General features: G+C 41.8%; 1 protein-coding gene across 1 annotated transcript; it reads right to left on the bottom strand.

Annotated features, from left to right (window-relative positions):
• Nucleotides 1-425: 425 nt before the first annotated feature.
• Nucleotides 426-22,053, bottom strand: cpne4b (copine IVb). Its single transcript, XM_056400107.1, has 16 exons — nucleotides 21,083-22,053; nucleotides 16,773-16,963; nucleotides 13,949-14,128; nucleotides 11,311-11,382; nucleotides 10,969-11,043; nucleotides 10,253-10,336; nucleotides 10,056-10,145; nucleotides 8,161-8,259; nucleotides 7,404-7,490; nucleotides 6,631-6,690; nucleotides 6,351-6,484; nucleotides 6,037-6,091; nucleotides 5,758-5,809; nucleotides 5,047-5,180; nucleotides 4,407-4,643; nucleotides 426-1,424 (listed from the first exon to the last, which is right to left on the bottom strand). The coding sequence occupies exons 2-16, from the start codon at nucleotides 16,941-16,943 to the stop codon at nucleotides 1,293-1,295; spliced, it is 1,662 nt and encodes a 553-aa protein (XP_056256082.1). The 5' UTR covers nucleotides 16,944-16,963; nucleotides 21,083-22,053; the 3' UTR covers nucleotides 426-1,292.
• Between the last annotated feature and the right edge of the window lie 291 nt (nucleotides 22,054-22,344).

Raw genomic sequence — 22,344 nt, 5'->3', positions numbered from 1 at the left:
TGGGAAAAATAAATCAACTAACAAGCTGCCACATTTTTATATACAGTCTATGGCTGCCACCTGCTCACTCTTTGTTATTCTAGATTATACATCCCCACTGCACACCTGCACAAATACACACAAGGTAGTTTTTATCCCTTAGGAGAAAATTAAATTGTGCTGCATTGATTCCTTGGGAAATTAACCTTACATTGGCCACAATCACAACACACCTAACCCCAATTCTAACTCTAACCTTTAGCAAAAACCAAGCTGATCTGAAATGTAATGTTTTATCTTGCAGTGACCAGCTTTTTATCCTCAAAAGAGAGGTTAACATCCCCGCCCTTCACAATCCAACTTTTTTATTGTGACAGTGTTAACATACAAACATGATTCATACAAGTACTCAGACACCTACACACAAACATCAGATTACACCCAAGTGAGAAAACCATAGTGTCTTTATTATAATCAACATGCAGAATACAGAAAAAAACAGTTTTCAGCTCACAGATGAGTGTCTACCACACACGCTTGTCTACCCTCCCAAAACTCTTTAAAATGTAAGAAGGTTATTAAGAAATTATTACAATTATTGAGTTGTTCATTTCCATTTAGCAAAATCTCAAACAAATCTGTAGAAAAGAACCCAAAACACCCAAGACAACCTTGAATGTCACTCAAATGACAGAGATACTTTATTTTATAACTAGCAAGCGGATACTGGAGATTGGATATTAGCAGGAGCTGAATTATGCATGCATTTATGCAGTACACTAACAGGGACGCTACGATTCCCATAAATAACATTTGCAATGCTAATTCTAAGCATTTCGGGCTATGCAATCACATATTTTGACTTTTCTACTCACAGATCTTTTGTGCTATGTACTTGCTAGTTATCTAAATAAGGTAGGAATGTCATTTCTTTGGGTGGGCTATGGTTTGAGTCTGCATGCTGGTTCAGAGGACTGTTCTTATTTCTATAAACATCTTTCAGATATACAGTAGATAGTAATAATTTCCCAGGTGATGCCACTGTGGCCAAGCATGCAATAATTATCAATGGAGTAGTTCAAATTGTTTCACCAGAACGAGCTAATTCTCTGAGCTAGACTACTGTATGTAGTATGTGGTACGGTTGTGAGTACATGTTTGTATGTGTATGTGTATGTGTGCTTGTGCTTTTGCATGTGTATATGTATTATACAGTACATAAATGTATATATATATATATATATATATATATAATATATATATATGATATATATACATGTGTATTTGAGTGTATGTGTGCATGTAGTCCATTGTCAGGGGCTGAAGGTTCTTGTGGACTCATAGTCCGACATACACTTCGGTTTGATGCCTTTAGCGTTGTAGTAATCCACCACCTGGTTAGGGACTTCTGCCAAAACACTCTTAGCCAGGGCAGCTGGGGAGGCCTGGAAATACAGATATAGACAGAGAAGGAGGAGGAGAGAGGTCACAAACACACACACTTCACCGGCCATGCGTGATTCTAGGATGCCAGAATTTACTGTTGAGCCTGATGCTGTCACAGGTCTAGACCAGTGAGACTGATGTGATCAGACAAGCTCATTTGACAACCTCGAAACATCCCTGCTTTCACCTTTTTGTCCTCTAGTACCAGAGTTTAGTTTCTAGATATGTGCACAACAAAATCTGCATACATTTGTACAGTTTATGCTGTATGAGTTAATCTAATATATCCAGTTGTGTTTGTTCCTTTTTGCTCTATGGATTTTTTTTATTTGACAAATTGCTACTCCAGTTTTGGTGTGGTGACAAAGGTCTGTAATGAGTTAATACTCAAGAAACCCTTTCTAAATATTCATGGGAAAGGTGTATTATCTTAACAGTGGACAGTTTATGTTGGAAACCTCTATCCTCAATGACGAAAAGTAGTGAATTAAGACTTTCATCAACATTATTATCAGAGCCATTCGTCACCAGAATGCATGTTGTAAAATTGAGACCATTGTAGCTTTGCTTTTTGTATTCAGATTTTAATAGATTATTTTTGGGTTATGGAAATGGAATTGTTGAAGGGTTTAAGACTGGGACAATTATTGTTTTGCTTTATTTGACCATTTTATGTTTTTACTGTATGTTTTAAATGAATAGTTCACTACGTAGTCTGAACATTCTTCATTACACCTCAAGTCCTTTGATAGAATAAAACATTTAGCCAATTCATTTGTAAAACTGATTTACTATCTTAAGTATAATCATCATATAATTCTACATGTTTCATTATGACTTTTCTCCTGTTTTATGTCATAATATTGAATATACTGTATAACTATTGCAAACTGTTGATGAGACTCAGGACTGAAAAAAAACCAAAACCCTTATTCCAATGCATACATGAACACACATACATAATCATGCACACGTGCTGAGGCCAGCCACTTGTCTGCACACACATATGCTACCGGACTACACACACACACACACGCACATCTGAATCCTTAAAGTCTGCAAGTCTGTCATACTCCATCTCACATAATTCCCCTAGACAATGCATCATCAAAGTGCACCCACTCAAGCCCCCTCCCCACCTCCTCCTCTTCCTGCCCCCTCCTCTCATTTCCACCCTCCCTCCTGCTTTCTCTCCTCTGCTCCTATCTACCTGTTATCCCCCGCTCTGCCTGTCACACAGCAGCTCCGTCCTGCTAATCCCTTCTGAAAAGAAACGACAGAGCAGAAAATCACCTCTCCACCTCTGTCACAGACTCCCTCGCTCCCTTTTGTCTTTAGCTCCAGTCTTCTGTTGACCTCCCTCCAACACCACCACCACCACCACCACTGGGGCTGTCTCTTTACTTCTCCCTCGTCCACCCCTCCAGATTTATTCTTCACTTCTCATCTCTGCTGGTCTCTTGATCTATGTACTTCTGGGTATACTATCTGTTTCTGCTCCTTCCTACATTTTGCTGAGGTCTTCCCAACTCTCTCTGTCTGTGTAGCTTGGATGATTTCTCAACCTGTCATGGACCAAACTCAGCATAACAGACCCAGCCGAACAGACCCTGTCAAAGCCAGGCAAAATGAATGCCACCGGAGACACACACGTGCGCAGATAGCTGATGTGTTTTGACGAGCACGCCAAGCACATTACGCCCCCACACACTCACATTCATTACACCCCCACACCCCGCACAGCAATTCTTAGCACCCGCCCAACACATACATATACACACACACAAACATACACATATAGAATCCCTGTTGAAGTGGAACTTTTTTTAATGCCGCTGTTAATTGATTACAACTGTGTTGGAACTGCTAAACAGCAGCAAATGTGGCTTTCAGGATAACAGAAAGTGCTACAACATAACGGGACTAAAGACAAGTAGAGAAGAGTAATAAAGTCAGCAAGCTAAGCTAATAATGTCAGTTGACCATAGCAATATCTAGCAAAAGTTTGCTAATATAACCTAACATAAGCTAATGGTAGTACCAGACTACAACTGGTTGCTGAGTTTGTAATGTGTTGAACAAGCGTGCATTTTGTTACTTCTGAATTTCTGTCTTCAAGTGTAAGAGGAGGCTTGTGTTGTTTCTTTTTTCAACAGTTACATAGTCTTACTTTAAATTAAGTGGATTATATTTACCTATTTATTATTGCGTTTATTAGACCTAATTCCAGCACGCTGCCCTGTTCACCTCGCTGCAGATTAAGACATAAGTAGCTGTAGTTTGTATGTTTGACTTGTGTTTACACTGATATCTGCATCAGATTTGTAGATTTGAAAAATCATGTAAAAGTTTTGATGAACTGAAACTGAAAACTTCAGCTTTTGTCATGGGGCCAAAACTGTTTGCTGGAGGGCCAGATTTGGCTCCTGGGCCTCAGTTGCTCACCACTAAGACAAAAATACAGAGCAATGTTTTGTAACAGTACAGAACCTCAGGTATTGTGTTGGCATCAGCACTGAAATATTTAAAACAATATGTACCCCTACACTGATTTTTTTCTTTTTTTTTTACATTGCGGTCCTGATGAGAAATTTCTGAAAGTTTCTTAACTTTTCACCTTTATATATTACTCCTAACATTTCTCATGCTCTTTGATGTTGTTATTCAGCTTGAGAAAGCTCTAAAGTTTTAAAATAAACAGTCTGGCATCCACTGTAGTTATGCTGGCTGTGAGGAAGTAGCCACATAAAGTCCAGAAATAGTTGAAAAATAGCATCTAGAGCAAAAAGGTGTTCTAAAACCCACTTTGCTGCTTTCTTATATAGTCCCTCATTTGTACATGTCTGGTTTCCTGACTTCCCTGGAGATTCAGTCACATTTTCTGCCTGGAAGGCATTCATCAAAGCTCTATGATTTTCCCTGAAATCCATGGCTTCTACCCTCGACCCCCCCACCCCCCCTGTTCCCCCACTACCACCCACGTGTTTGAAGTCCTTGAAGGGGACAAACTGGACGATGTCGCGGAGAACGGGCTCGCCCTTGGGTGAGCGCAGGATCCCGTCGTCCCCGTCCAATATCTGCATGTCTGTGAAGTCCGCGTTGCCCACGCCGACAATGATGACGGACATGGGCAGGTGGGAGGCGTGCACGATGGCCTCCCGTGTGTCCGCCATGTCGGTGATGACGCCGTCTGTCAGGATCAGCAAGATGAAATATTCCTGGTGTTGGAGACGGGAGGGCAGAAATTAGTGGGTTTAAGGGGAGGGGGGGCAAATAGATGTTCGCTGAATTTTATGTTTTAAAGTGGCTTCTTGTCAGAGACTCATTTGAATAAAACTCACTCTAATCCACTACAGAGCCTGAGAGAAGCGGGAGGTATTAAGGCAGAGAGGAATTTGTGCTTTAAAATTTATGACTGGAATTAAATTAATATCAATCACTTCCCCACTCTTTTCAATTCATCTCTTTTTGCTCTTCTTTTTTCCAACTTTTACCACCTCTGATGTCTCACTTTTTGTCTTTTCATTGCTTGTTCTCTTTCCTTTGTCACCCTGTGGGTCAGTGCAAACACCGAAACTCACAGCAACCTTCTTTTGTTATCTTTCTCATTCTCTCGCTCACCATGGCCTCTTTGGTGTGCATCTCCTCGGAGGCAGAAGAGGCCACTTTCTGGATGATTGGGGCGATGTTGGTGGGCCCGTACAGCTGGATCTTAGGCAGGCAATTCTGGTAGGCCTCCACCACGCCTTGGATCCCTGCAACACACATACAGGTTCACTTGCTGCTTGTTTTTTTGTCTCCCTGTCTGTCTGTCTGTATATTACACTGCGCTGACCTCACCAAGTCAAAGTTCTTGTGCTTGCAAAAGTATCTGCTAAAATAAATCAGATTGCACTCCAAGGTGACTGGGCATTTTTCTAAAAGCTTTCCCTTATTGTCCACACAAACACGAGACGACAGGCACACACCTTCGCGGCGGGAACGCGACTGTGTGGAGAGAAGTGCGCAGAAGCCCATTTCACACATATAGATTAGTGTTGTTTTTCTCTGTATCTCAGAGCCTGAAATACTTCCTGCAGCATAGCGACAAATCTCCCGGCTGCATTTGTGTGTGCGTGTGCGCATGACTGAGTGTATTTGTATGTGTGAGAGGAAGAAAACACGAGGGTGGGGAGAGATAGAGGGAAAAATATGGGACTGACAGTGAGGCAGAGATGTGAGCGGACTGTAGGACCGTTTCGGTCCTGTGATGTATGAATGTGCGTGTGAAAGTTTTTTCTGTGAGTCGAGAAGTCTGTGTGTGTACGTGCGTGTGCGTGTGTGGGCGCTCACCGGCACATTCAGGATTGTCCTCATCAAAGTTCACAGCGAAATCGTGTGAAACCTTCATGTGGAGCAGAGAGAACACAGCACCTTTTTACTGCTACAGCAAACCAGACACTCAGCACAACATGTTCAGTCCAATTTGCAGGTTGCCAGATGCATTCGTCCTTTCATGTTGATCAAAAGCAAACTGTGCCTCCAAAAGAGATCTGAAATCTAAATCGAAAACTAGCCACAGCTCCCTCTGCTACTGCAAATACGCACATATACACATCCCAGATGTCCTACCTTGAAGTCAGGTGGTATCAGAGCTCCAAAGCCAAACGCTGGGAACATTTTATCACTGGAGGATGAGAGGAACATGTGATTCATTGAAAAAGATGGAGTAAAGGTAAAGGGGGAAGGAAAAATAATGGATAAAAGCTTTGCGATTTATGGAACACTTTACATGATAAGCACGTAGAACTCCTTTTATGCAGAATTTCATCAAAGGTTTCGGTCCTCTTTGTGTGTGTGTGTGTGTGTGTGTGTGTGTGTGTGTGTGTGTGTGTGTGTGAGCGTGTCAGCATTAGATAAATGATGATTGATGGAGTAGTGTCTACCTGTCATAGTCTTGGCAGATCTCCCCTACAGCCACAAGCGCTTTGAGGTACTCATTGGGCTGGTAGGGGTGGATGTAGTGGAGGGAGCAGCTGTTTCTGGGATCCCCATTGGATGCTGTGAAGTCTATTGCCACCTGGAACAGAAACACACACACAAACACACACACACACACACACATATATATATATAGATACACTCACATAACATGAAGTGGGTATGGACAGACAACGACATACTGCTGTAAATTATATTAAGGAGAAAAATTATGACAAAACTTACCGTGAACTGAATTTGGCAGCCTCCCATGATGTAATCCAGGAAGGAATACATTTTGATGATCTGTCAGGAGAAATATTGAAATTTAGGCCACATCATAAAAAATTCACAGGGTATGGAAAGATAAGATAGTCTTTATTGTCAAAGGGAGGAATTTGTTGCCACAGCTTGCAAATGTGGGAAAATATACAGATGCACAGCACACACAACGAAGACACAGTCACATATGCATATATGCATTTGTGCCCTTAAATTCTGTATATCACCACATATACTTACACGCCCATTTACACACAGAATTTTACATATATCTCTATACATGGTGTTCAGCAGGACGTTTTATTAGGTAGAAGGGACAAAACTCCTTCCGATGCTCAAAATTACTTGCTGAAATATTCCTATTATTAATTGATTAGAAAATGAATCAAGAAGTATTTGGGTAACTTATTAATCATCATTTATGAAGCAAAAATGGAAGTGATTTCAGGGTTTGTTGTTTGCCTCTGTTTATTTGATTGTAAATGTAATATCTTTTTGGACTGTCAGTCAGAACAAAACATGCAATCTGAAGACCTCACTCTCAGTTATGGGAAATGTGTGATGGCCATTTTTCATTATTATCAGACACATTACAGACTAAACAATAATCAACTATTATAATATAATTAATCGACAGATAAATTAGTACAGATAATACTCATTACAGACTTTACAGAAAACACAAGCAGGGATAGACTGCAGTAAATTGAAGGATATGAGACTGATGTTCACTTCACCTTACAGTGGTTGAGCATGACAACACCGGAGTTTCTGTAATTCTTCTTCTTCATCTGGTATTTAGGGTTGATGCATTCCCACTGAATCTAGGTAAACACAACACACAGCAAATTATGCTGATGTTAGTGGTGCAACTGTGTGTGCGGTGGGAGTATGAAAGGAGCGTAATTACGCATACATTTCACGAAGGTGCAGAGCAACGCCTGCGCACTGATTCCAAACCACCAACTTTTTTCCAATATGGATGGCTTTAAAAGCTTTAAAAATACGGACTAGTCTGACAGAGAAGCTGCTTTTGCAGCCAGGACGAAGGAAACCTGGAGGCATTTTACCTTTAGCCTTCAAACGTAGACACCAAGGGATCTCAACACGAAATATTGGAAACATGAAATGTGAAATAAAACATTTATTGGTACATAAAGTGTATTTGATGTATAGCTTCTTGTTGATAGCCTTGACCATAACATACATGTATGTCAGTGTATTTTAAAGGAAGAATTTGATGCATGCTGTGTGTGTGAACTTGTTGCTCTTGCTTTTTGTCACGTCACAAAGTGAAAACGTTCCTTTGTTTTGTGTCTGTCGTACCTCTCTTTGTGACTGACTGTAGTTTGGATTGAGGTTTTGTTGTATGTAACTATTTTTCCAACATCATTTCCTGTCCAAAAAAATTTGTGGTGAGGAGTCAGTGTGCGGTGTACTTTTGGTCCATATAGGTTTGAATATGTACACGAGTTTGTGTGTTTATGTGCTTACCTGTTTTCCCTCCTGCTCTGCCCTCATCTCCTTAAACGTGGTCTGAAACTCCCCAATAAAGTCATGCTTCCCATTAGAGTCCCAGTCCCAAACCGTGCACTGGAACAGACACAAAGAGACACACACAGACAAGCACGCACATTCATTCAGTAAGAGCGCAGCTGCAACACTGTCACCTAAACACACACACACACATGGACTCACAAGCATGCAGGGAAATGCCATGCTGAATGATTGATAAGGCGGTGTTGGTGGGGGGGCAATGGAGCGGTGAAATATTAATCTGAGGATGCTGAGAGCGACGCGGCTTAAGAGACAGCTTTATGTGTGTGTATGTGTGTGTGTTAAGGCGTAATAGTTTGTTTCTCTCAAAGGAGCTACTGGACAAGATAAATGGCCTCAATCACTGGTGAAATGCAAGGGTCAGCGGGCCAAGGCTCAGCACATCACAAAGAAACAATCCTGTAATTTCAAAAGGAGATAGAAGGCGCTGGAATCTGGGCCTTCCTGCAGAGTGTGTACAATCGATAATGTGCAATAAAGTTGGTCAACAGAGACACACAGAGAAATGCTTCTACTTTTAACAAGGATTTAATTGCGGTCAATGAGTCATTTTGCTGTCGAGGTGTGTGTCCTTGTCGTCTGAGGTCACTTCAACAACTGGTGATCAGAAACAATTCAACAACACTTGATTAAAAACAACGACCAGCAGTAATCCCCTTATTTCCTATCTCCCACTTAAAGTGCCTGCATCTAAAGAGTGTATGCTATTTTTGTCTGTGTGTGTGTGTGTGTGTGTGTGTGTGTGTGTGTGTGATCATTTGTGGATAGTACGCGTGTCTGTGTTTTTGACAGTAATTTCTGTGGGTGAGGGAGTGAACGCTCGCCTTTGCAGCCTTGCTTCCACTTGAAGTTACTGAGAGCTGTGCGAAAGCGTAATGAAAAAATGAAGAGCCACCGTTCCAGTCACTGAATACTAACAGTTGGATGGAGAAGGAGAGAGACCAACGGAGGGACAGTGTGAGAAAAGTAGAGAGATGGAGAAACGCATAAGGAGAAATACAAAGGGAGAGACAGCCAGACACTGCAGAGGAGGGTTTATGCATTTATGCATTGGTCAGTTAAGAGCCTGGTGAAAAGCAAGTACTGGTCTGAATAGAAATCTCTGCCCTGCCATTTCTCACTATAGCTCTGATGCTTCAAACAGGTAGCCCTGGAAACCATAGCCGATAGCGTGTATGTATGTGTGTGTGTGTGCGTGTGTGTATGTGTGTGTGAACGTGTGAGCCCTTTCTCCTGCTGTCAGGAGCCATGCAGAGTTAAGACGCCTCTGAATATTTAATGAACAAGCTCATGTTTATTCATGGGAAGAATAACTGTTCGCAGCTGATGTGCAGCCACCACTTTCGCACATATGCACACACACACACATGGAGCTCTATTCTGGCGAGAAAAGGTGATAGTTTAGGACGACCGCTGAGCTCTTTCACACCCGTCTGGCTCTTTAAGGAAAGGCAGCACCTGACCTGAACTCGGCTCCTGGCTCAGAGATGAAAATAGTAGGAGATGATTGAGGCTGCTCACGTTGTTTGGTTCGGTTATATATACCTCTGGGTATGTGGTACTTAGACAATGCTTATGTTTTACAAATTCCATCATTTGTATGCTGCACAAAAAGCAAAACATTTAGCAAAAGAACACCTGCAGGCCTTCGGCTCTATTTGGCCTCGGCCCTCTAAACGTGCCTTGAGTCTCATTTGGGGAACTTAAATAATGAAGCAAGCCTCGGCCAAGGTTTTGCTACACTGAAAATGCAGCAGATTAGTCTTCAGGTTAAATACAATGTCGTTGCCCTTATCATGACCTGCTATCACTAGTTACAGCTCCAGACTCACCTTTAGCTCCCTATCATGGTCACCACTGCAGAGCGTGTTCAAGGAAACTTTGAAGGATTTCCAAACTGGGCTCAGGTTGTTCATGACCGTCTGTGCATATGCAGTACACACAGACAAGAACATGACAGACATGATTAATCACAGATCTGAAGTAGTCAACCGCATATAAACGTGTACTCGTGTGTGCTTGTAATTACCTCAGTTCTGTGCACAAGCGACTCGGTCCCATCATCATTTAGCCTAAAAATCTCCAGAAAGGGGTCTGACTTGCTGAAGAAATCCTTCAGAGGGAAAACACGCATGTAAGGCATTGCCTCAGCGCTGCCTTTGATCACCATAAATCATTCATACACTAACAGAATCATCATTTCACACCCCCTTTTTTTTCTCCCTTTCTTCCTTGTTTCTTCCACCCATCCCCTTCCTGTCTTCTCCAATTTATCCAGCCCTTCCTTGCTTTCTTCCATCTTTCCCCTAAGGCACAACTTGTTTGGATTAGTCATCCGTGGCCGTGGCTGTGCGTGCGTGCATGCGTGTGTGGAAGCTGAAAATTAATATAGTTATCTGTGTGTGTGTGTGTGTGTGTGTGTGTGTGTGTGTGTGTGTGTGTGTGTGTGTGGCGGGGTGGGTGAGATAGGAGGGGGCCATTGGGAGAGGGGGTGCCCACCTATCTCAGGAGGCCTCCTCTAATGCCGGGTTGTACTTCTGTGTATTGAATGTGAGTTGCTTCATCACCAAATCCCACAGCCCACCCAGCCCCCACCCCACCCACATACTTACACACACATGCCTGACAGCACACACACAATTTCATATCTATAAATATTAATTCCTCTCATATCTGAACCCCCCCCCAACACACACACACACGCATTTTCAATGTGTTTTAAAGCACACACACAGTCGCACAAACCTTGTCGTCTAGCTTACGAGCACTGAAGGAGAGTTCAACGTAATCGTCATTACCAGACAGCTCCTCTGCTGTCACCTGTACAGAATGGGGGAGAAAGTAGCGATGAAGAGGGGGAGGCAGAGAGAGAGAGAGAGAAGAGGGAGGTGTCAGAAAATGAGATGGAAATGAGGAACAGAACAGATTGAACAGGCAACATCATCAAATTAATTATCTTCAGGAGTGTCTAAGTGCAAGAGGTGGTGTGTGTGTGATTTGCACGCAGACGCATGACTGTTTGTGTATGCGTGCGTGCGTGTGTGTGTGTGTGTCGCTGTTGGGCTGACTTCAGAAACAGTGTCATACCGTTATGGAGGACTTTCCAGCAGTGTTTCCCTGTTTGAGTAGAGCTTTGGTCAGTTTCCTCTGTGAGACGATCTGGAACAAACGGAAACACAGACTCCACAACATCAGCTAGCATATTCAAGTGTTTCCACTCAGAAGGACAGTTTGCCCTGTTAGTGTCAACCCTGGTGTTACCTTGCACTTGTTAATGTTAGCATGCGACTGCTTACTTATACGTCCAGTGGTCATAGAGCAGTGCGGTGAAGTCGCCTTGCTCGCTATCTGACAAATGTAATTTTCTCTGGTGCTGTATTCCTGGGTTGATCTGCCAACTCCAGAGAAATCTGGTACTCTCTGAACCACTAACAATTTTGTGCTGGCCAGGTGCTATAAAAGGGTTATATGTGCTATGAGTGACTGCAAACATTTACAGGGGGAGGCTGGTGAGATTCACTGGGAGTCAACCACACAGACAGACAAAGCAAAAGAAAAATAAAATGGGATAAAAGCATCTGGAAGCTGCAGACTGAGGTGTTTCTCAGTGGGAACACTAGTACTAGCGACACTTTTGAATGATAGGCACATATTTGAATCGTTGTTAACATCTAAAGAGCAAAAGTGATACACAGATGCATTGCATCGGGGCTACACACTTCTTTCAAAAAGCTAGTAGTGTATTTTATTTTGTGTGAAGAAAATGAATGACTGAAAGCTTGTATCTGATCAAATAGTACAGGCGTGTTTTTTGTGTTCTGTTTTGATAAGACAATTGGTTTTGGAAGATTTAAATATAATTGCAAAGAGAACAGAGGACCTGTTGTTACGACTGTATTTAAACCTGCAATAACAGATTTTTTGGGCCACTAGGGGGCAATAGAAGCAAACTGTGAACACAAATTGGTCACATCTTGACATCCAGCCAATCGTGTTTGTATCCACCTGGCAAATGTAAATCCTGTATCTACTCTCCTTTTGATTCTCTTTCATTTTGGAAACAACTGCCTGCAGCTAGCCAAGTGAAATGCTGATAAGAGCAGTGAGATTGCACCAAAACAGTGAAGCTGCAGGAAGGAAAATCAAGAACTAGAGCTGAAAGATGCTAAAACGTTGTAGAGAGCCGAGAAGAACTGCAGAGTCGGGGCATAATTCACATCCAAGTAGTAGAAAATACTGTTTACAGTAACTTTCAGTATAGTTTATGTGCATGTACTGTATATGCATGCTGTCTGTGATGATCCCCACATCCTCCATCCCACTTCAACACAGTAATGCAAAAAATGGCAGTAAATAACACTTCACCTCTGCACAAAATGTTCTGCTGTCTGTCTCAAATTTCACTAAACTGCTTTCTATTAACAGATCTGTTACTATCACTTTCTGAAATCTTCATACACTCCTCTGCTTTCATATTGTACCGACATAGTGCTCTCTTTTTCCTTAACAAAGCCCTGGATTGACAGCAGAACCCAGAGTGTTGTTGTTGTTCACACCCAGACTAAACATTGGCAGCATGTTATCCCATTTCAGTAAACCTCTCTGACTCTCACCTTCGAAATCCTCCTCTTCCATGTCAATTATCTCAGTTCGACCAACTATTGTAAATCCACCGGCTTTATGTTGCTGATAGTGTCTCTGACAATGAGAAGTGGATTCTAGTGGAAACAAACATTTTCATTCTCTTCCATGGCAGACTTAAAGCCTTAAAGCTATGGCACCAGATTTCCTTCCATTCAATTTGACATTAGATGGTAATTCCCTGGAATCCGTTTACTCAACTTGTTAATGAGTACCACTGCAATTCCAATTTTCATTTTAAAGGCTATTGCAAATTAAGTGAGGAGTGTAAATAAAGCGAATCTTTAAATATTGATTACGACTACATCATTAAGAAGGGGCGGCAACACCATTAAGTGAGTAACAAGGCCATATGTATTAGCATATGCACATATAAACGCTTTGAAAACACAGTGTAATGCACCCTCAGGCCTACATGTAAATAAGGACTCAAGGACATAGACACACATTGTAAATGCAGATAGTGACAGCAGCCGACCTTGAGTGAAAAGATCACATTAAGATTCCAACCACAGTTAAAGTTGGTCTCTTTAATCTTTAAGTTGAATTAAAGTACAGTTTACCTATATCTCAAAAAGGTTCGTGACCTTAAGAAAAGATTATACACCTCAGAGTGTAATTCTTACGCTCAAAGTGTGGAGGCTGCATTCATGCATGCAAAGGTCTGAGCATGCTGTACACTGGTTAACATAACACCCACTGTATGGGATATACTGTTTCTGTTTGCAGGAACACTCACTGATGACACATAAAAGCACTCCTGTCATGCATTCACCTGTAGAAGTATGCTCACATCATACGCACTTCTGGCTGCTATGGTGAACTCACTCTCACATACAGTATGTTCACATGCGCACCATATATGTACTGAAACTAACATGCACCACTTAGCTCTTGCAGTGACCTACCTAACATGCTGTTTCATAATCAACTATATAATCCTGACTTCTACAAGATTTCTGTTTTACAGAATAGTATACAGTGGAGGGAGACTTTAATAGCAAAAAGTGTAACATGTAATTGATTACAGTGAATGACTACACAAAAGACTGCAATTCACTGACCAGTCAGAAAAAGCACTGACCTGTCCTAAGGTGCACTCCATGGATCCCAGGAAGTCAGCATCACGCAGGCCATTGTTGCCAGAGCTGATGTCGTGAAGTTCAAAGCGCAGCCTCTGGACCTCCTCAAAGTAGTAATCCACCAGGAAGATCTTGGAGAACATGGGGCTGCTGCTGCTGCGGATCACCTCTGTACGGTCCACCTGCAAACATGCATGTGCATACACACACGCAAAGGCAGATGTGCATGGACACACACCAACAGCTCCAGGTTAACCTTCTGGCAAATGAAGATACTAATGTTATGAAATGTTTGCCTTGGATTTACTGTAGATCCCACCGCAGTCCGTCAGAGGGTTTATTACATGCATCCCAGGAGGAAGTTTTTCCATAACAAGAACGCAGAGGACTAAATTTTAAAAAATGTTGGTATGTAAAAAAAATAATAAAACCCTGCTTTTGGTGCTATGTAATCTTGGCAGTTTCACTTCAAATTGAGTTTTTATGGTCTTTCTGAAAGTGAACTGAAGAATAAAGATTTCACTTGACATCCAACACACTGCTGCTGTGCATTGATTTGGAAGCTCAGCAGACTTTGCAGCTATGCAGCAATTATCACAAATAGCCATTACCATATTTTTTACACTTATCAACTAGAAAACTGGTATTATGGATTTTTCTTGATGGCTAAAAATCACACAGGCTGTTTGATTAAACAGCGGCGACTATAGTTGTAACATTGATCTCACATTTTCTCTTCTCTAACATCCTGACACAAAAAGGAATAGAAAGAAACAGAATCCGTCTCTGCACTGCCAACAAAACCTATCCAACTCTAGCAGCAACGACTGGGTCCCTTTTATTGTTGATAACCCTTTGGCACACACACGCACACACACACACACACACACATATACGGAGACAAAAGTGAATGGCACGACAGCAGACCTGACGTACACCGAAACACTCACAGATTTGGCCTTTTTCTGACACTTGCTTCAATAGTCTGGCATCTCATCAAAGCAAAAAGGATCGTGAACACATAAACACACAAACATGCACACACACTCAAAAAATTATCCAATTAAGAGACTCTAAATCTGATGGGCAGTGATAACATTTGTCTATTCCCACACTCCCACAAAGGGGCTTATCATAACACATACACACAAATTGTCTCTCTCTCTCTCTCTCTCTCTCTCTCTCACATACACACGCACACACACACACACACACACACACACACACACACCCACACACACACACACACACCAGTACGCTGTACAAAGTAGCTTTTTTGTGAAGTCTCCAAAGACAGAATACGACTTTCTGAGAACACGATCTTGAGCCCCTGTGGAAACAAAATGTGTGTGTTGTGTAGTTTATCCTTTGTGTCTGTGACAGTGTGTGTAAACGAGTGACACGTGTGAATCCACATACGTGTTTGCACGACTGTAATAGTGGGTCACAGTAGCACTGAACGTGTGAGGATGTGTATGGAATGTGTGGGTGTGTAGCTACATATTTAAAAGGAAAGCAGAATGCACTCAGCATATGTGTGTCTTTCCCACAGAGAGGGGAAAGAGAAATAAAGGCAGATACAATTTCTTCCTTAAACTCCTCTAGATTTATCGCTTCTCTCACGCTGTGTTCGGGTAAAGTTCATGTGTTACTGCCACCGGCGAGGCTTGAATGGGAATAAGCTGTTTCGAAAATAGGAGGTTCTTCGTAAAGTCACTGAAAAAGCAGCTGGGTCTTGGAAGTAAAAAGAAAAGGAAGTGGAACCCTAAGTAGTAGACAGCATCACCCATTTTCCCTTTATTGTCCATTTTCAAGTGCTAAATACTCTATTCTAGTAAGAACTGTCTCCATGTATTTGAGACCTTTTATTGTGTACAGTAAAAACGTCAACGATTTCGGTGAAAGTAGCTCGTAGCCCTCATTATTTTCAATATTTAAATGACTGGGGCAGACATGTTTTGCTGGGAAGCTGAAATAAATAGAGAAACAATACCGGCACACTTTCCATTTCAAGGTGACAAAAGCATTTTGGATAGAGAAATACAATGTGTACGCCAGTCGACTAAAGTTATGACTTCTGTTGTCTTCCATGACTATTAGCATCCATAATTTATAAGAACAACACATAACCCGCAATTTAGTGTGAGAAGGTTAGCGTCACAATCACAGCTCTGCATGATTGCTCGGGTCCTTGATTAGACATAATAATTAAGTCAGACATGAATTCAATGATGGGCTTGAACAATTTCGAAAGAGTCGCCTGCAGAGGAATTCATCAGGAATCATCTGCACCAGAAGCTTAAAAGCAGGTGAAGAAAAATTTCTATATGACTGATACAATAGTTCATGGACAAATGGCGTAGCATATGGAAATAATGTTGCATAGCTACAATGCTGTCACCTTGAAGACTTTGTAGTATGGTGGCAAGAACTTTCATCAGCTGATACATTTGTTGGACTTGTATTGATCCAAGAGCTCAAGAGTATTGAAATGTAAATTGTGATTTTAATAAAAGACCACTTTATAGGCTATAAAAGTGACACCGTTAAAGCACCAGAGGGACTGTTGCCAATGGATAAGACTCCCACAGCAGAAAAGCAAAGCCTTTAAAAAGCATACACATATTAGCAGCTGGAGCTCTCATTCAGAATGTCTTTCAAAGGTTGAATGAGTGTTGTAGGCAAGGACACTTCAGAGCAACGACTCCCCTCACTGATGCTGCCGTTACACCTTCATCTTCTGCTTTAAAAGGGTGTTTCTGAACTGCAGACACACATTTTACATGCCGCACCGCTCCCCGTTCTCATCCCATCCCATTACTGTACCTCAAACCACTGCCCGTGCGACTGCATCTTCAGCACCACGCAAGGGTCGGGTTTGGAGAGGGCGTCGCGATCCGAGATCCCCCGGCAGGCCACTCTCAGCTCCACTTTGGTCAGGCACGGGGAGCTGATGAAGCCCAGCGTGGCCTCTGCAGACTCGTAGATGTTACTCATGCTGAACACACAATCACACACTGAAAGGAGAGGGAGACAGAAGAAAAGATGGGCTTAGTTTGTAGACTGTGAGGCAGATGTAGATATATGTATATAGATAGATAGATAGATAGATAGATAGATAGATAGATAGATAGATAGATAGATAGATAGATAGATAGATAGATAGATAGATGGATAGATAGGTAGATAGATAGATAGATAGATAGATAGATAGATTAAAAAAACCATGCTCTGCAGTTAATTTGAACTGTTCTTTGCTTTGACATGAGCAGATGCAGTGGCCCTGACTAAGCAGACAGCAATAAAACTGTTCAAGGTCAGGACTCTACTGAATATCAGACAAGGTCCCTAAATACACACAAATGTACACATGCTGTACAGTATCAGTATAAATCGTCACAATTATGCACTTACACTTGTTCATGAATTTGGATTTAGGTAAATATACTCTATACACATTATCACAAACATGCACATACTAACACACAGACAGACATAAAGACAGATAGACACACACACACACACACACACACACACATAGAGTGAAGTCTGCTGAGTAACCAACAAATCGGCAGGTTTCTCCTCAGGTTTCCACAGAGTGTATAGTGTTCATAGCCCCTAAATAGAATACTGTCAAGCATCAAATCACTGCGACAAAGTAGTTTTTTTCCCCCCCATGATAAGAACTTTACAGTAAAATTTGCAAGGAAATTACCTATTAAAATATTTGCTGTTTTTCACTTGTTCAAGGTGACTGTTCTTTTATTCCAACTCCGACTAAAGTCGAGGAAATTCTTCACTTCATCACAGGTCAGCTTAAAGCGAGGAAATGTGCTGGTTGTACACATCTCATAGGAGTGTTTGTACATATTGTAGTATTTAATAGTCAACATGATGTAGACATAGCAATAATACTTAATAGGTGACAAGTCTCTTGATATTAAGGACCCTACACGTCCATCAGCCACCCACATTCTGTATGTAGGTGTTTTCAATTATTCTGCTTAATAAGACCTCCTCTCTGGACTGTGTGGGCATGTACAGACTCAGCTTGATTGACGGCTTCCTCACTCTCCTTTTATTCTTGTTGCACCTGTTTGAGTGCAACAGCTTATACATTTATAGTTCTTAATAGCATATTGGCTTTTGTCACCTCATGTAATTCCAGGTATGTAACCACCCACCTCCAACCTTAAAAAGAACTCTAATTATCCAGGACTACTGAAAACACCTGCATGGTGTGCAGGGCTTATAAAGGAATAATGTGAAATACTGCAAAAATGCACTTATTTGCGTCCTTGCCAAGAGTGAGATCAGAGGATTAATACCACTCTCACTTTTTTTCTGTTAAATGTGAGGCTACAGCAAACAATTAGCTTAGCTTTGCAATTAGGGGCTCTGTCCAGAGCTAACAAAATCTGCTTACTAGCACCTTTAAAGCCCAAATTAACAGTTATTTCTCATGTGTTAAATGAAACATAGGTGTAAAAACAACAGCGTGTTACTTAGTGAACTTTAGAGGTGTTGACAGGCAGATTTTTTTATACCTGTGGGCATAGCCAGGTTACCATCTCCTCGCTGTAGCTTCATAATTAATAGACAGTATGAGAGTGGTATCTACCCCCTCATGTACCTCTCAGTAAGACCATGAACAGGTTTATTTCCCTAAACATCAAATTATTCGGTGAATGTAACATATAACTGTTACACTACAGTAGTACATTCAGTAATAGCAATATCTTCCCAACGCGTGCTCTTTAATCAAAGGCTACAATTTCTACAGCTGAATCAAGTTCACACTCACTTAAGCCGAATGTAAATGTATTACTATTTAATTGAGAACACTGCATTACATCTATAATTAATCTCAAAATACATGGGTCCATTTTCGAAAACCCACAATGTACATGAAGTGATGGGCTGAAACTTTGGGTAGGCGCAGGTCCAGTTAGTCCAAACTAAAGGATAACAGCAGGTCTGATGTGCTAGAATGGTACGAACTGAATATTAATGCAGCGGTCTAGTAGTATCGTCCTTAGGGAGTGAAGCTCTTGGAACTGGGTCTGACTCTGACCTGAATGCCTCTCTTTCCCTCTCTCTCTCTCCCTCTCTCTCTCTCTCTCTCTCTCTCTCCTCTCTCTCTCTCTCCCTCTCTCTCTCTCTCTCTCTCTCTCTCTCTCTCTCTCTCTCTCTCTCTCTCTCTCTCTCTCTCTCTCTCTCTCTCTCTCTCTCTCTCTCTGTCCGTCTTCCATAATTCATGTTTCATGTGTGTGTTGCTGGTGGTGATTATTTTTAGCTAACCACACTGAATGGCCTGTACACGGACAAATGGATGCGGACAGAGCCACAGGGCAGGTGTGTGACATACAACAGACCTGTGTGTGGGTGGTGCGTAATTAGTAGTGTTTCCCTATGTGTCCCCGTGCATGGTGGTACATTACTGCATGTCTTCGTGCGTGTGTGTGTGTGAGAGTGTGCTCAGGAAGCAGCAGATGCCTGTCTGTTCCGCTTGACGGCAGATGACACTGATAGTGATGGAGGCTTTGGGAGATTTCTACATCCAGAGCTACTGTATAAAAGCTGTGTGCAGAATCCGCCTTTACAGTGCAAAGCATCAGCTGTCACATGTGTTGCACATTGCCAGAGGTGACAATGAATTTTCACATCACACTTAGTAACAGGATCTTGCAATAGCTTTTCGCGGTTTAAAGTCCCAAAGAGTGTTTTTTTTTTCTTGCCAAAGTTGACAACTGGTTTATTTTGATACTCATCTACTGTGATACCAGTCAAATGCATTGTGACGAGGGTTTAAGTGTTAGGGTCCCTGATCTGTACGAATATATAAACTTATAGAACAGCCAGGTACGTTTCAAACATTTGACAAGACATATGAAAGCTGCAGTGTTTCCCTGCGTTACTGTTGATAGGAGCAACCATCACAAACAGAAGAGTGCAAATTGCAGGATGGGTGGCTGAATGCTTTGTAACAAAGTGGCCTGCGTGCTCTGAAATTTGTATGTAAATCAAAATAATGCCCAAAATAGCCAGGATTGATTGGCGGGCGGTGTAAGACATCTCAAAAATCATTTCAAGGCTCCTCGCTGTCAGCTGTTATTCTCCACACTGTGACAATCAATCAAGGCTCAGAGCTCGATGGCCATGATCCTTGACTGTGTGTGTGTGTGTGTGTGTGTGTGTGTGTGTGTGTCCCTTCACCTTCACATGTACACTTGTATAGAGTGACTGTGACAGATGTGACATTAATGATTCAGCCACAGGAAGGTCCATGACACTCAAGTACACTGTAATTGCTCGGTCACATATTGATTATTGGACAAAAAGGAGTAACATTGCCATCCAGCCACAGCACAGGCACCATAAGCTGAAGAACTATGTGGCATATTATGCAACCCTATGTAGAATATTAATCATGAAAGGTGATAGCAATATGCTCAGCTAGAAGAGCAGAAACATAAAAGGCGGCTGGGTTTGATAAAAGACAGAGAGGAGTATCAGAAGTGAAGCAGTCTGGTGTTGCGAGCTCACAGTGTTATTAAAGCTGACAGAAAGGGAGAACCAGAGAGAGTGAAGGGGACGGAGGTTGTGAGAGAGGGGATTAGAGGGATGGAGTGAAAGAAAGAACTGGGGAAAGGCAGGCAAGTGTGAGTGAATGAAGCAGAGGGCAGAGAGGGAAAGAGAGAGGGACAGAGAATGAAGTGGATCTCCTCCTCTCATACAGCTTATCTTGTTTTATAGCACTCCAGCAGAATAGAATTAAAGCAGAGGATTTCTAAAAGAAGCCCACTTGGTGTCTTCCAGTATTTTCTCAAATCAAGAATCTCTCAAATCCCTGTGGATTACTGTAAAATAACATTTTGTTGCCTGGCAATAAAACGTTTTTGTGGTCTGTTTTCTTCTACAGAATAGTTAATACACCCAGTTACTAATACAAGCTGTTAAACAATAAATATGAAGCTGATTTGCTTACAGCTAAATCTGTATGAGGCTATAAACATCTGATGCCATCATACATACATCATTTATAAGACACTATAGAAGAAATTTGGAATAGCCCTGCGCCGGGTAAGACATGCACCATCCGGGCTGCTCCTATCTCCTGCAGAGAGAAAACTCACCTCAACGACCTGGAGAAAAGATCCGAGCGGAGCCGAGGAACTTCACCGCCGTTCACTTGACAATCACGGACAACTAACCGCCTCCAGACCCATCTCCCTCTCCTCACTCTCTTTGTCTATGTTTTTTTTTTTTTTTTTTTTTTTCAATCCCCCTACACTGCAGAGCTCGGTCGGTTTGGTGCTGACAGCCAAACAGAGCTGATTTCTAATTCCCAAAGGAACGGTGAGGATGCGCGATCCGTGCGCCTGGGTTTACTCTGAGTGAAAGATGGGGAGGAGGAGGACGGTGCGCCACTTAACTGGAGTTTGTAATCCGCTGGCTCCATCGGGGGCCGCAGAGAGCGCATCGTACCCTGGGACCATCGGCCTCGGAGCACAGTGTGTCTGCGCCATCTCGTGGTCGTTACGGTGAACTGGCGCTTATAAAACTGATTTTCCGCTTCTCCGCTTTGATTGGCTGGGATGCGCTTCAGCGGTTTTATAATAAGCGATGACCGCACACCTGAGACCACTTGGCAGTTAATTTAACGTTCACACTGTGCCCACCAGATTCACCGGTTCAGACGAATTTCAGACGATCCAAACAGCAATGAAACAACATTTCACTTTCACCACTGCTATGTTGTTTTACATTAGTTTCCAACTGTTTTGTACTACGGGTTACAGTTGTTCTGTCTGTCTGTCTTAAGTGAAATACGCTATGTGTGTGTGTTTGTGTGTGCTGAACGTCCACTACCTTCTAATATACTCAAAACTAATATATTAAACTGTAATCAATATTTTTAATAAGGCTGTGTTACGTTTTGGATTGATTTACTTTTATAAACTGTGTTATTTTATTATCTTGTCAGACCTGTTCTAATGTCATTGTTGCTCTTACCCTTTATCTCGGCTTCTAATGTAACCTATATATGCGTAGAATAGTTCATTTGAAATACATCCAATTCTTACATGGCATTACAGCTTTATCTCTATCCTGTACGCTTAGGCCCAGTGCCATATTATGGACAGATAAAGGCATTGCTTTAGGAGGTAACGCATTAAAGAGGATATTTTCTCTGAAACGGATTTGTGTGGCTCTTTTGAAAACCCATTTATCCTTATAATTTATTCAGATAAATCGGCCAGGACAAGCACACCAAAATCTGTTGTAATAGCGTATACATGTTATAATAGCCTAGGTTTTGAACTATTCATTATTTATGTATTAGTCCTAATTTACAAAACAAATATTACATACATTGCTAATAAATAATTTTCCC

The sequence above is a fragment of the Seriola aureovittata genome, chromosome 16 (genome assembly GCF_021018895.1).
Source record: "Seriola aureovittata isolate HTS-2021-v1 ecotype China chromosome 16, ASM2101889v1, whole genome shotgun sequence".
NCBI classification, from domain to species: Eukaryota; Metazoa; Chordata; class Actinopteri; order Carangiformes; family Carangidae; genus Seriola; species Seriola aureovittata.
Note: the sequence above shows the minus strand (reverse complement) of the source record. Positions and strands in the feature narration are given on the sequence as shown.